Genomic DNA, 12,646 nt, shown 5'->3' on the forward strand with positions numbered 1-12,646 from the left:
AAACTAAAAACTGGATTCTACCCTTTCATTTGCTTCCTGCCTCTCTGGTCAGTCCTGGATGGATCTCTCAGAGATGAAACAAGTTCCAGATGCTCTGACCAAACGGTGCTTTGGTAACTGATGAATACTTTAGTATCCCATACCAAAACTCCTTCTTACCTCTGAGGGACTCCTGGTACCACTGAAAGGTGGAGCCAATCCTCAGTGCCACAAACTCAAGGAATGAGGAACAGCTTTTAGTGGATTTTTGTGTCCCTGCTCAGAACAAAGGGTACCTCTTGAGGTATCAAGACTCTATTTTGGGATAAAAGGTGAGGAGAAAACCCCCCGGAGAACAACAATGCCTTTTGGTTTAGCAGGGTTGAAGGAGCAGGTGTTTAAACCAGGGAAGGAAGAGGTGAAAAACACAGTGGGAGACTCTCTGGGAAAACTGCAAAGGTGAGTGGAGTTTGAATGGCGAGTGGTGGGAAGAAGGCATGAAGTGTCTGTGCATGCTTTATAAGCTGCAATCTGCACTGCATGCATAAAGAAACTGTGGAGAATTTGTGAAAATGCTCAAATAAGAAGAATAAGGCATCTGCAGTAAAAGGGATGCAACACTGTGAGCGAGCACATTAAGCCCGGCGTGTTCTCCCCAGATTCTGACGATAAATAAATATTTTATTCTTTTGCTTCCCAAGCAATGTTGATGATGTAATCACAGATTTTATTTTAAGATATTAATGCATATTTCATATCTGATACATATTTCACAGAGGACTCTGTGTGTCTGTGTATGATGAAGGAATCTTCATGAATAAGGAAGATTAAAGGCATTTTAGGAAAATTTAAATACATTTCCTTTAAAGTATTTTTTTTCTTGTGTCAAAGTGACAGATATTATGAACTTGTGGAAAAGGGACATTCTTCACTTTTAAAAAAAAAAGATTCTAAATTTCTAGACAATACACACAACAACACACAGAATTATCTAAGTCTGTGACAATGAGATAAACATCTGAATTAGTTTCAGTAATGTCTTAATTTAACAAAAAAAAAAACAAGCAAAAAACCACAAAAGATATACATGACAGGCTCCACACAATTTTAAAAAGTGGAAGTCCATATATGGCAGTAATGTTTGGTGAATAATATTAAACATATTAATCCATATTATAAAACAGATAATAAGAATTAGTTTTAGTTGGTCATATAATTGAGCTCCACCCAAAACCACCTGCAACACCAAAATTCAGTTTTGAAATAAATGCACGGTTACAATAACGTGCTCATATAATATTTATAAGTAGAATGAGTCAGGGGGACATTTTTTGAGTACTTTCATGTTTTCCTGACAATGACTTCCTTTTGCTTTTGCAACATTTTCATTTCAGGACTTCAAATGCAAAAGTGTCGCAAACAACACATCTAATTCATTATATTTCAATATGGCAAAACTTAGAACACTTTAAAAATGTTATTCCTTGAAATATTCCTCAGTGACTGTACACACCAGCTGTCATCACTGTAGCTCCTCAATCACAAACACAGACAGCAGTGAGGATAGATAGATTGTATCTATTTAAATTTATTAATAAATAATGGTCATTTATTATCAATGGTCTCAACGGACTTCTCTAAATCTCTAAATACCCAAATGGCATATTCCTTATATTCAGTTACTCTATCAGCAGTCTCTATTAGTGCATGTTGTAGTTCTGTTAGGTCTAAATTAATATTGTCATTGTTATTTGTGATAAATTTATATAATCCTTTAAGATTTTTTTTAATGTATCTTAGAGCATTGCGCGAGTGGTGAAATAGGCCTATAGTTTGTGAGTACATGTAGATCTCCAGCCTCATACATTCGTACAGTCTTGGTTGTTTCTCGCTGGAGGAGAACTGCACTAAATAATAAATCTTCTGCAGGCAGATGAGAGGAGGGGGCACTGAAACGGTGGATCCTGGGTGGCGGAACAAGCAGAGGGGATGCATTTGAAAAAAGCAGTTTGCTGGCTTTCTTCTCCTTTTTCCTCTGCAGGATGTGGCTTTGTTACTGATCTACTTTTGTCATCACATGAGTTACCAAGAAAGTCCACACACAAAGCCGCATTCTGTGTAATCTCGTCTCAAACAAATTAAACTTTAAAAGATTCCCATCGTGTCGAGTCCACGAGATACTAAAATTATAAGAAGACTGTGGAGATAAAGAAATATATTTTTGAAGATGATATTTTGAACACACAACTTCTGACTGATTTTTGCTCTGCAGGAAAATAGATGGCAGTAATGTGGAAGAAGAGGGGAATATTGAGCTGACAGAGGATGGGAGACCGGTGGCATCAACGCCACGCCCCGTGCCGCTGCTGGACTGCAGCTGTGGCGGCCTGCCTAAGCGTTATATCATCGCCATCCTCAGCGGCCTGGGCTTCTGCATCTCCTTCGGCATTCGATGCAATCTTGGTGTGGCCATCGTGGAGATGGTTAACAACAACACCGTCTATATAAATGGGACCCCGGTGCTTCAGGTAGAAGATCTCCGTATCTCTCCATTCCACCACTGACAACATTGACAAAACTGCTGTTTACCAATTTGATTCACGCCTTTATGGGCTTGTCTGTGATATTGCCAGTGTCTTGAGACACTGTTAGATCTTGCTTCAGATCTGAAGCAATAATAATTGAAAAAAATTCAAAGCACCAAACTGAAACATATCTGAAAATTGATCAAGACCGCAGAAAAACCCTTTATCTCTTGAATGGAGTACGGGTGCATTATTGTTTATGAGTTCACCACTGAATTTTAAGAAAATGATAGTGATGTGTCTTTCATAAAAAGATTAATTTATAAAACCTCCCTGTTGCATTTTCCCCTCTTTGCAGAAAGCTCAGTTTAACTGGGACCCAGAGACGGTGGGGCTGATCCACGGCTCCTTCTTCTGGGGCTACATCGTCACTCAAATCCCCGGTGGTTTCATCTCCAACAAGCTGTCCGCCAACAGGTCGAAAACCCTTCATGACTAGCCTCTAGTTTCACAGTAACATTGCAGTCCCTGCTTCACATCATTACTCGATTTTACACTTTTGGTCATTTTAGAGAACAAGCAGTTTCATTCTACTACTTTGGAGCACTTGTGAATTAAAGAGTACCATGTTTATGTTATGTTAAAGGTATTTATTATACCTTTATTGTGTATAGAAGAAATCCTTTTGAATGAAAAACTACTTAGACTGCTCTAAATGCTCCTTTTTAGGTTGTTTTTCTATTGTTTGGCACTCTATGATGTCAGGGACAGAGGATGTGCCTAATACAGTCCTCTCAGGTGCACTGCTGTTTATGAAGGACAGCCAATCAGAAGAAATGTGGCTTTAAGTGACGAGTAAGCGAAATAAAATAGCTTATTTAATAGACTGGATGCACTTAGGAACTGCCCCAGGCCGATAAAGTAAATACGTATTATTGTAAACAATCACAAATCATACAAAATTATGCTAGAAGAGTCCAAGAATAAAAATATAGAATTCCAAGTGAGCATAACAGGTCCCCTTTAAGACAGGATCACAAAGAAAAAATCCCCAAAATCCAGTATTTTTATTCAGGATCCTCCTCAGTCCGTGTGGATAAAGGGTTAACGCTGTACGGTGTGGTGAGCGGTGTTGATGGAGCAGATAGCAGTCCTGTAATAAAAGCTTCACAGGAAAAGAGGACACGCCACTGACAGAGTTAATAATGAAAGATCCTGCCTCTGATTTCTTTCTGAAACACCAGCCGCTGGAATATTACAAGTGTCACTTACACACTGTTTTGGAAACAGAGAAGGGGGGGCGAAGGAGAAAAGAGAGGGGGAGCTATAAGCGGCACTGTGGCGATAAAGCAGAAACTTGTGGATTGAATGGGATGTCTTTATCTGAGGCAGTGAAAGACAGAGGTGCGAGATATGTCTCATTATAAAGCCGACTGAGATGCTTTGACCGCCAGTTAGTGTGGAGACATACTGCCTGCCAATATCAGGCATCTGCAGCAGCTTTGCAAACACTGGGTTGCAAGTCTTTGTTTTGTCTTTATGCTTCACAGACCTTGTGGACCTTAATTGGATCCACGGTTTTCTCAGACTGTATGAAAAACAGACTGTATGAAAATACAGGGTTAAAGTTTGGAAACTTGTCTGTGAAATGTATTTCTCATTTTAAACTGATTTTCCAAGCAACCTGGCTCATTCTCTGCTTCACATCTTTATTTTAAACTTATCCAAAGCTTTGCTGGTTGTATCGAAAAAGTACAATTCCTGGAAAGTGTGTTTGATTATTATGAAGATTAAGTTATCCAGACTTACTCCTTTTCACCAATGGTACAAAATGATGACATTCCAGTTTTTCTGCAGGGTGTTCGGAGCTGCCATTTTCCTGACATCACTGCTCAATATGTTCATCCCATCTGCAGCCAGAACGCACTACGGCTGCGTCATGTTTGTTCGCATCCTTCAGGGCTTAGTGGAGGTAAGAAGAGGGGGGGACCAAATGTGAGGGAAAACAATGAGTAGTTTGACATTTGTAAAAATCTGAATATTTGTTTTGTCGCAGCTTGCCTGTTTTGGTATGGGGAAAACAAAATGTACCAGATGCTTATGTGAGGTGCAGACTCTTTGCATTTTTACTCGTCAGCATTGAGGCTGAACTATCTCGCGTTGCTGGCACTAGAAGTAGGCATGTTTAAATTGGGGGGTGCAACCATAAGCAACCACTAGCAAAATAGGGGAGCATTGGTCTAGCCATAGGCTCTAATGGGTATATCACATAGATATACGGTGCTCAGTAAAATTACATTAAATGCTGTAATTTAACATCTGGACTTTTTGGCTATGTTAGCAAAATGCACTCCAAATGACTCAGTTAGAAATGCTCCAACTGGCACCAACACAAAAATAGAATTGAGAGGTCCAGTTAAACGACTAAATGACAACTGTGAGCTTTTCATATGTGAGTGTGTGGGTAGAGTTTTCTACCTTGGGTTTATTTTCAACTGTGGAGCTTTCTGTTGTATACAGAAGAAGATTTGAGCCAATGACCTTTTTTTTGCAAAAAACGTCAGAAATCTGACTTTTATCACAGTTATCGGACAAAAGTAAAAATTCTGAGAAAAAATAACCCCAAAGTATTACTTCAACGACCCTAATACTCTTGGTTTTTGCACTAACCCAAGTTAAAATCTATCATCTGTCATCTTTAGAGGAATTACACTAAGCATTTAACCAGTTTCTGGCTTTTTATTTACCGTACATATTTAAAGAAGATTATCAATGAAATGATCAAACTCACTGCAAGAAAACAGAGAATGTTACCCAAAATGTCAAACTATTGCTCTGAAGCATTTCCACCTTATCAGTCTTTGATCTTTCCCAACTCCCACACCATGTCCCTGCTAGGGTGTTACCTACCCAGCATGTCATGGGATGTGGTCCAAATGGGCGCCTCCTCTTGAACGAAGTCGACTGGCAACAACTTCATTCTGTGGTGGGTGATGCCTGTGATTCTTCTTGTGAAAATTGTCTGCGGATTCTATTTGTGCTACACGTGTCACACAATCGGCCAGCAAATGGACGTGAGAGAGCTCATTTTTTTCGTTTCGCAGATCCGGTCCCCTTGTTGTGTCTGCTGAAATTAAATCACCATGTTGCACTTTAAATTGGTACCATGACAACCCATGCATCAAAACACTCTTGACATTGTCTGCAAATGAGCACAGCTCATCTGCGTAATCTGAAGGAGCTTCTCCCTCTATTCACCTAAATGAAGTGTCACCTTGCTCACTGTCCAAAAGCACTCTCACGCTCCTGGCTCTATTCAAAACAACAGCGTTCATGAATCTGTCAGATAATAGAAAATGCACTAAAACACCCTCTCTGTAATGGCAGTGTTAATGACTGATTTTGACAGCATTTATTCAATGAAACTAATGTGTTTCTTTGATGTTTTTGTTGACACATCTTCACTGTGCAGGGTTGTTTTGTTGTGTTAGAGTCATTGCAGCAACATAACGATTTAGGTTAGGCCTTGTTTAAGATTGCGTAAGGGAAAAAAATGTGCAAGAAGCAACATCAAACATCATATTTGAATATCACAGCTGGAATGATAATACACTGGCAATGACATCTGACATCCATTGTTCCCAGGATCCTATGCAGGAGCAGTGATCGCCATGCCTTTAGCCGGAGTGCTCGTTCAGTACGTCGGCTGGTCTTCGGTCTTCTATGTTTATGGTAAGGCTGATGTTTGATCAATGTAAGAGTAAGTAAAAAATAAGAAATGCTTCAGAAATGCTTGAAGAAAAAGAAAGTACCTCCTCTGTCAGTTCTAAGGTTTAAGGTTTTTACACATAAAAACCCCATCATGTAGCACTACAGAAACGGTGTGTGAAAAACAAAAAACTAATCAGTGGGTAAGTAGCTGCCAGCGCTCGATTAACTGATGCTTTGGCACTGTGCTGGTCTGGAGCATTCAGGTGTGTGTTTTCACACAACGCCAAGGAGGAAAGCAATCAGCAGTGATCTGAAAGAACTGCTCACCCTTTCTAAAAGTTGTAAAAATCAGACTTTGGAGCTGCCAGATTGTTACTTTATATCGAACAGAATCTAAAATCTAAAAATCTATTAATTAATGTTAATGTATGAACATGATTCACTGCAAACTCAAATGAAAATGAGAAAGTCTTCATTATTAAATGGTTACCAATATTCATAGGTAGATTATTAGAGCAGATGAAAGGTGTGACAATAGTAATATGCTGTTAGTTAGACATTATTAGGTCTATATGAATTAAATGAATGGCTGGATAGACTGTAAATGAAATGTTGAAAGCACAACTTAATGTCACGAAAAGTGGCTTTAAACATCCTCGACTGTCACGCTGTTCTCTGGCGTTTTTATGCATTGCACAATAAGCCTTATCTGCTCTGCTTTTGAGTTTGATTGGAATGATTAGCACTCACATTAAATTCACACTTTGGCAAACGTGTTTTAATAAAAGAGCTACTCTGGTTCTGATGTGATACCATCTCATGATTTATTGATGTAAATTAACATTTTCCTGTCTGGGCTGTATGTCTCACACTTGTTTCATTTTTTAATAATGAGAAATTCTTGTGGTCCAAATGAGGTCTGGACTTGGAGTAATTAATCTGTCCTGCCCTCAAGCTACTCTTTCATACTTTACAAAGTCTTTGACTGCCAAGATAAGCTTCTCTAAGGGTACATGTGTACGAATGCGTGAATTCACCTGTTGCCACTGTTGTTTTGTGAAAAGGTGTTTTCGGGATATTATGGTACACGCTGTGGCTCCTGCTAGCTTATGGAAGTCCTGCTGACCATCCTACAATCACAGACGAAGAGAGGACGTACATAGAGTCCACCATCGGTGAAACAATGCACAAACTGAGTGTAACCGAGGTGTGTCTACTGCATCTATACTGACACACACATCCACACACAACAGAATGGCTGAACCCTATTAATTAAAGCTGAAACTCTGAATTTTGATCACATCTTGTTTGATTTAAAATCCAACGTGGTGGTGCACAGAGGAGAAACTACAAAAGCTGTATCAGTGTCCAAAAATTTAGTGAGCTGACCGTCTATATGCAGTACACACTGACTCCTTATCTCCGGTTATAGAAATTCAAAACTCCGTGGCGTCGCTTTTTCACCTCCATGCCTGTCTATGCGATCATTGTGGCCAACTTCTGCCGGAGCTGGACCTTCTACCTGCTTCTCATCAGCCAGCCAGCGTATTTTGAGGAAGTATTTGGATTCCCCATCAGCAAGGTTGGCCTCACAATAACAACCACAGTTACAGAAAATGTCCACAAAGATCCATTCAATATTTCTTAGGTTCAAAATATTCTAACCTTAATTACATACAGGTGGGGATCCTGTCTGCTGTCCCCCACATGGTGATGACAATTGTTGTTCCTATTGGAGGACAGCTGGCTGACTTCTTACGCAGCAACAAAATCATGTCTACCACTAACGTGAGGAAACTCATGAACTGTGGAGGTACATCAGTGTAAACACATCGTTTTTCTGTTAATCCCAACGATCTGACTTTGGCATTTTGTACTAAACACAAAAATAACATAGAAGAAAGTCATTTTCTGTAATGATTTACTGTTTGGTCATTCCTACATTTTTGAACCTTGTAAAGCCTGAAATATTTTTTTGAAAATGCCAGAAAATTCACTTTAAACAAAAAGAAAAAGAAAAAAAGTGAATTTAAACAAATATTTAAACATATTTGTTTAAAAAAGTAATTTTCATACATGACTTTTAATTTGCACCATATTTGCTGGCATTTAAAAACAAAACAAAACATTGCTTAAAAATGTATTATTGTTTAGGTTTTTTTCAGGGGCAAAAAAGCCAACACGTATAAAACACGTATGGTGGTCTTGTTAAGCACTGTGAATAATATTAATATAAAATAATTATATTACAAATAAAACATTGTGCACGCTAGATCCAGGACTGATCCAACTTTTAAAATTGTTAGCCTATAACACTGCAACAATGTGAGTAAATTACTGGAAAAAAAATAGTATGAAAAATCATTTAATTACTAGTTCCTTTCATTTTGATTTAGGAAAGCAACTAACATACCCTTTAGACCACCGTATGCCGAACATGTTTCTATATTTTCCAGTATATCTACTTGAATGGTGTCACTGGCATTCCCTCTAGCATTCCCATTTTTTCCATTAGGTCAGTAGGTTGGGAAGCTGGGGATACATTTCTTACAAAGACCTGGTGTTGTCTAGTACATAATGTGATTAATTAATAAAGAACTTTTTCTCACAGGGTTCGGTATGGAGGCTACGCTACTGTTGGTGGTCGGGTTTTCTCACACTCGAGGTGTCGCCATCTCCTTCCTTGTGTTGGCTGTAGGCTTTAGTGGATTTGCCATCTCAGGTATTTGACGTTTAGTGTTTTGCTTTTAATTTAAGACTTTGAGCTTGACTGCATAAATGATAAAGGTGCACAAAGGTGTGCAGGATGTTGCAGATCTTTATTTTGTCTTGTGTTTTATATTGCTTTTTCTAGATTCTGAAAGACCTTTCAAAAAGTTATTACATCTTTACCAGCCACAGCAGGAAAGCTGGTATTGTTTTTACCTTGTGATCATATCTGTTAACAGATATGGTCAATTTCATAGCAGTAAAACAAAACAAGCATGCACGATAAACCTTAGAGATTTATGGCTGGGGTCAAAATAAAGCTCTAAAGATTTGTGTTTTTTGACCAATAATGTGAGTCTGAAGGAGGTTTAGGCACACAAAGTATTCAAATGCCGTAAAAATGAAAATTTGTGTTATAAGTATGTTTACACTGTGTGCACTGTCTTGTCAGGTTTCAATGTCAATCATCTGGATATTGCTCCTCGCTACGCCAGCATCCTGATGGGTATTTCCAATGGGGTGGGAACGCTGTCTGGAATGGTGTGCCCGCTAATTGTTGGCGCTATGACTAAACACAAGGTATTTTTCCCTCCTATAACAATATAGTTTTTGTTTTTCTTTGTCTCCTATTCTAAAATATATACACAGAACATTACAAGACGCACTGACATGTTTCTTCCCATTTCGTATATAAATGATATGAGGAATGAGTGTTTTGTGGCTCATTGAATTGCTGTATGTAATCTTGCACCTATCAAAGGATGTTAAAAATTTATGGCAATGTTAAATTTATTATACACATTGCAACTGTAGGACTTTCAGTGCCATGAGTAAGGGAGCTGATTTACAGCATTACCTCAGTGGTACATCAGTGAAATATCAGTAATTCTTCCTCTGACAGAAAATTCATTGACTCTCTTCATCTCCCTACAGACTCGTCTGGAGTGGCAGAATGTCTTTATTATTGCAGCCATGGTGCATTACTCAGGGGTCATCTTTTACGCTATCTTCGCTTCAGGAGAGCAGCAGGAATGGGCCAACCCTGAGAGCACAAGTGAGGATAAATGTGGCATTATTGATGAGGACGAGCTGGCTGAGGAGTCAGAGCTCACTTGCGAGAACATGGTGGCTCCCAAAAAGACTTACGGAACAACAGACAATTCGTCCGGTCGAAAACAGGGCTGGAAAAAGAAGAGAGGAGTTACCATGCAAGAGGAGGAGGAGCATTATGAGAATGGGGACTACCAGGAGCGGTACCAGTGAGACGGCACGAGGGACAAAGGACTTAAATTTTACAAAACTGATCTGTGTCAGAAGCAGCAGCATCATATGTACCTCAAGACACCATCCTCTTTTTTTTCATCCTTGGTCAGCACATCCATTCAACTGTGATATATGAAGATTCATTTAAAAAGAAATTTGCAAACTGCTAAACTAAAACTTTTTAGATTTTTAAATCTCAAACCAGCTGACACAAAACGAACCATCAATAAATATCTGCTGATAAAGTGACTCTGTCATGACATGTATTATAAAGTAATAAGCTTAGTAAACCATAGAAACCACAGATCAAAACCAATGGCTCAACTAGTGCTGTGTTAAAGGAACATTAAATACACATATCAGCTTCTATCCCTCCTGCACCCTGTCCCGATCCTTTCCTTGCAAATCCATCTGTGCAAACCATGACTCAGCTTATGTAGTTTACTTTGATATGTGAAGGGTTTTGTGTCAGCTATGCAATGTGAAAAGAGGCGCACTGCCAGAATGTATCGATGGGTTTGACAGAAGATCATAGTTAATGTACCGAGTCTCACTGTTTTTGTTGCTTGTATGTATTTGCTGTTGCTGAATGACTGCACCGTGTCACCGCTTTACTCGCTCTCTTTGTCTGAAACAGTCTTAGTTCACCATCTGTTTGTGATGCACTAATATATCAGCTTCATTATTTATGAAGCTCTGAGCTCATAATGGAACAAAATAGGTGGTGAATTCAGTTTCGTGACTTTGTTCTTCTGATGTTTTGGCATTTTGCAGTTTCTCAGTGTTTGATAAATGGAGACCCAAGTTTGTTTCTAACCATGTGCAGTAAGATTCACTTTAATCCTAAAACTATATGGAAAATTTGCACTTGCTGTTCATCATTATTACTCCTAAAAGAGAACGAAAAACCCTGTTTTGTATAGTAAATGATTATCTTATTGTTTGAGAGAATACACGTCATTCACACACAAACAGACCTGACATGCAATAAACTACATTTCTATTCAGTGTTGAGATTACTGTATATGCAAAAACAGCATGAATTTCTTTAACATTTCATGATACTTGCATGCATTCATGCTAAACATAAAAATGTTGAACAACCTAGCCAACATACTGGTAATACAGTCTATAAGGATGATTAGCCAAGCTAGCTAAATGTTGACAGTGCATTGTATATATAAAAAGAAATGGGCATAGCTAATATGAGATCACCCATAGGCCCGTAGACAACTTTTCAAACCTTTAGCTTGGCTGTGACAAAACCAGAAGTATGTGTTTACACAAAAGGGTGGAGAGCTAAGTTAACAGTTAATGCTACCTAGCTGTAGTGGTACCTGCTAATTACTACAAGCTAACCTTTCCTACATGCTGGAAGCTGGCAGTCATTCCCTAGGTAACTCTCTAATTTATTTACTATCAGGTCAATTTAATTCAGTTAAATTTAGTCCAATTTATATAGTGTCAACTCACAACAACAGACATTCCAAGGTGCTAAATATAGTAGGTAAATCAACAATATTCATCATTATGATAAGATAGTTATAAGAATGAAGGCAGTTTCAATTGCTTGCCTGGAAATGCCAGCTGTTTTTCTACCCTTAGTCACTTGATGTCATGGAAAGTCTTTCCCTTTCTCAGATAATTGCATTAAAACACAATAACACTGCAAACACAGACAAGGAATCAAATTTAGCTACTTGAATTTGCTGAAGTTTAATTTCAGATTAAATTAAAACAAAACAAAGCATACTGTCAGTATGTTTGTTTTTAATAAATCTAGGCATTTTAACATTGTTTGTTTGTTTGTTTGTTTTTTCTTTTTACTAAAACCTAAAACACTTTAAAAATGTAATGAATCACAAATTAACCAGAGAGGGACTTGAAACTAAAAATATTTTACATTTTAATCACAACACAACTGGTAGTGGCACTCGAGGGAAAGTGATGTAATCACCAAAGTCAACAGACTACTTGGAAATGCTGATAGTAGATAATACCCAAACATATTTTCGCCTCTTTTAACTTCATGTTAACTCTATATCGTTAGGTTTAGTTCAATTTGTGTCTACCCAGCTCCTTGACTAATTATTCTTTAATTATTATCATTAGCAAAGTGTGCTGTCTCTGTATTTTGATTCTCAATTTTCGACAGAATATGCTGTTCCTTATGGTGCTCGTTTATGTCAGCTTGCTCAAATGAGACATTTTTGAGTATCCCTAAGATGGGTCTGCGTTCCATCTCACTGTAAACATCCTTTGTCTTATCTCTCCGCTTGCTTTATTTACACCCCCAAACATAATTGCTGGACAGGATGTTCATTGCCAGCATGTTAGCCTCTCTTGTACGAGCTATTCCCTCTTTTATAAGACTTAATTAATGCTATGTGTGATTTGCCTTCAAAAAGTCCAATGATTATTACCTTTCACATGGTGATAAGACATTTCAAGGACTGTGG

At 38.3% G+C, this 12,646-nt stretch overlaps 1 protein-coding gene across 1 annotated transcript; it reads left to right on the forward strand.

Moving 5' to 3' along the window:
* The first annotated feature begins 259 nt into the window (after positions 1-259).
* On the forward strand, positions 260-11,163 carry slc17a8 (solute carrier family 17 member 8). The gene is made up of 12 exons (XM_005737607.1): positions 260-438; positions 2,252-2,507; positions 2,863-2,981; positions 4,362-4,476; positions 5,403-5,490; positions 6,150-6,236; positions 7,280-7,422; positions 7,648-7,797; positions 7,896-8,028; positions 8,827-8,937; positions 9,376-9,503; positions 9,858-11,163. Exons 1-12 carry the CDS (start codon positions 341-343, stop codon positions 10,185-10,187), a joined length of 1,758 nt encoding a protein of 585 aa, XP_005737664.1. The 5' UTR covers positions 260-340; the 3' UTR covers positions 10,188-11,163.
* The last annotated feature ends 1,483 nt before the right edge of the window (positions 11,164-12,646 follow it).

This window comes from Pundamilia nyererei, unplaced genomic scaffold (assembly GCF_000239375.1).
Source record: "Pundamilia nyererei isolate P.nyererei 1_Seehausen unplaced genomic scaffold, PunNye1.0 scaffold00078, whole genome shotgun sequence".
Classification (NCBI taxonomy): domain Eukaryota; kingdom Metazoa; phylum Chordata; class Actinopteri; order Cichliformes; family Cichlidae; genus Pundamilia; species Pundamilia nyererei.

What these genes read in the sequence shown, in the direction of transcription:
- slc17a8 (XM_005737607.1), top strand. Translation starts at nt 341, where the DNA reads ATGCCTTTTGGTTTAGCAGGGTTGAAGGAGCAGGTGTTTAAACCAGGG. An exon ending in TTGGATTCCCCATCAGCAAG is followed by an intron (nt 7,798 to 7,895) that starts GTTGGCCTCACA and finishes AATTACATACAG; the next exon opens with GTGGGGATCCTGTCTGCTGT. An exon ending in GAAACTCATGAACTGTGGAG is followed by an intron (nt 8,029 to 8,826) that starts GTACATCAGTGT and finishes TTTTTCTCACAG; the next exon opens with GGTTCGGTATGGAGGCTACG.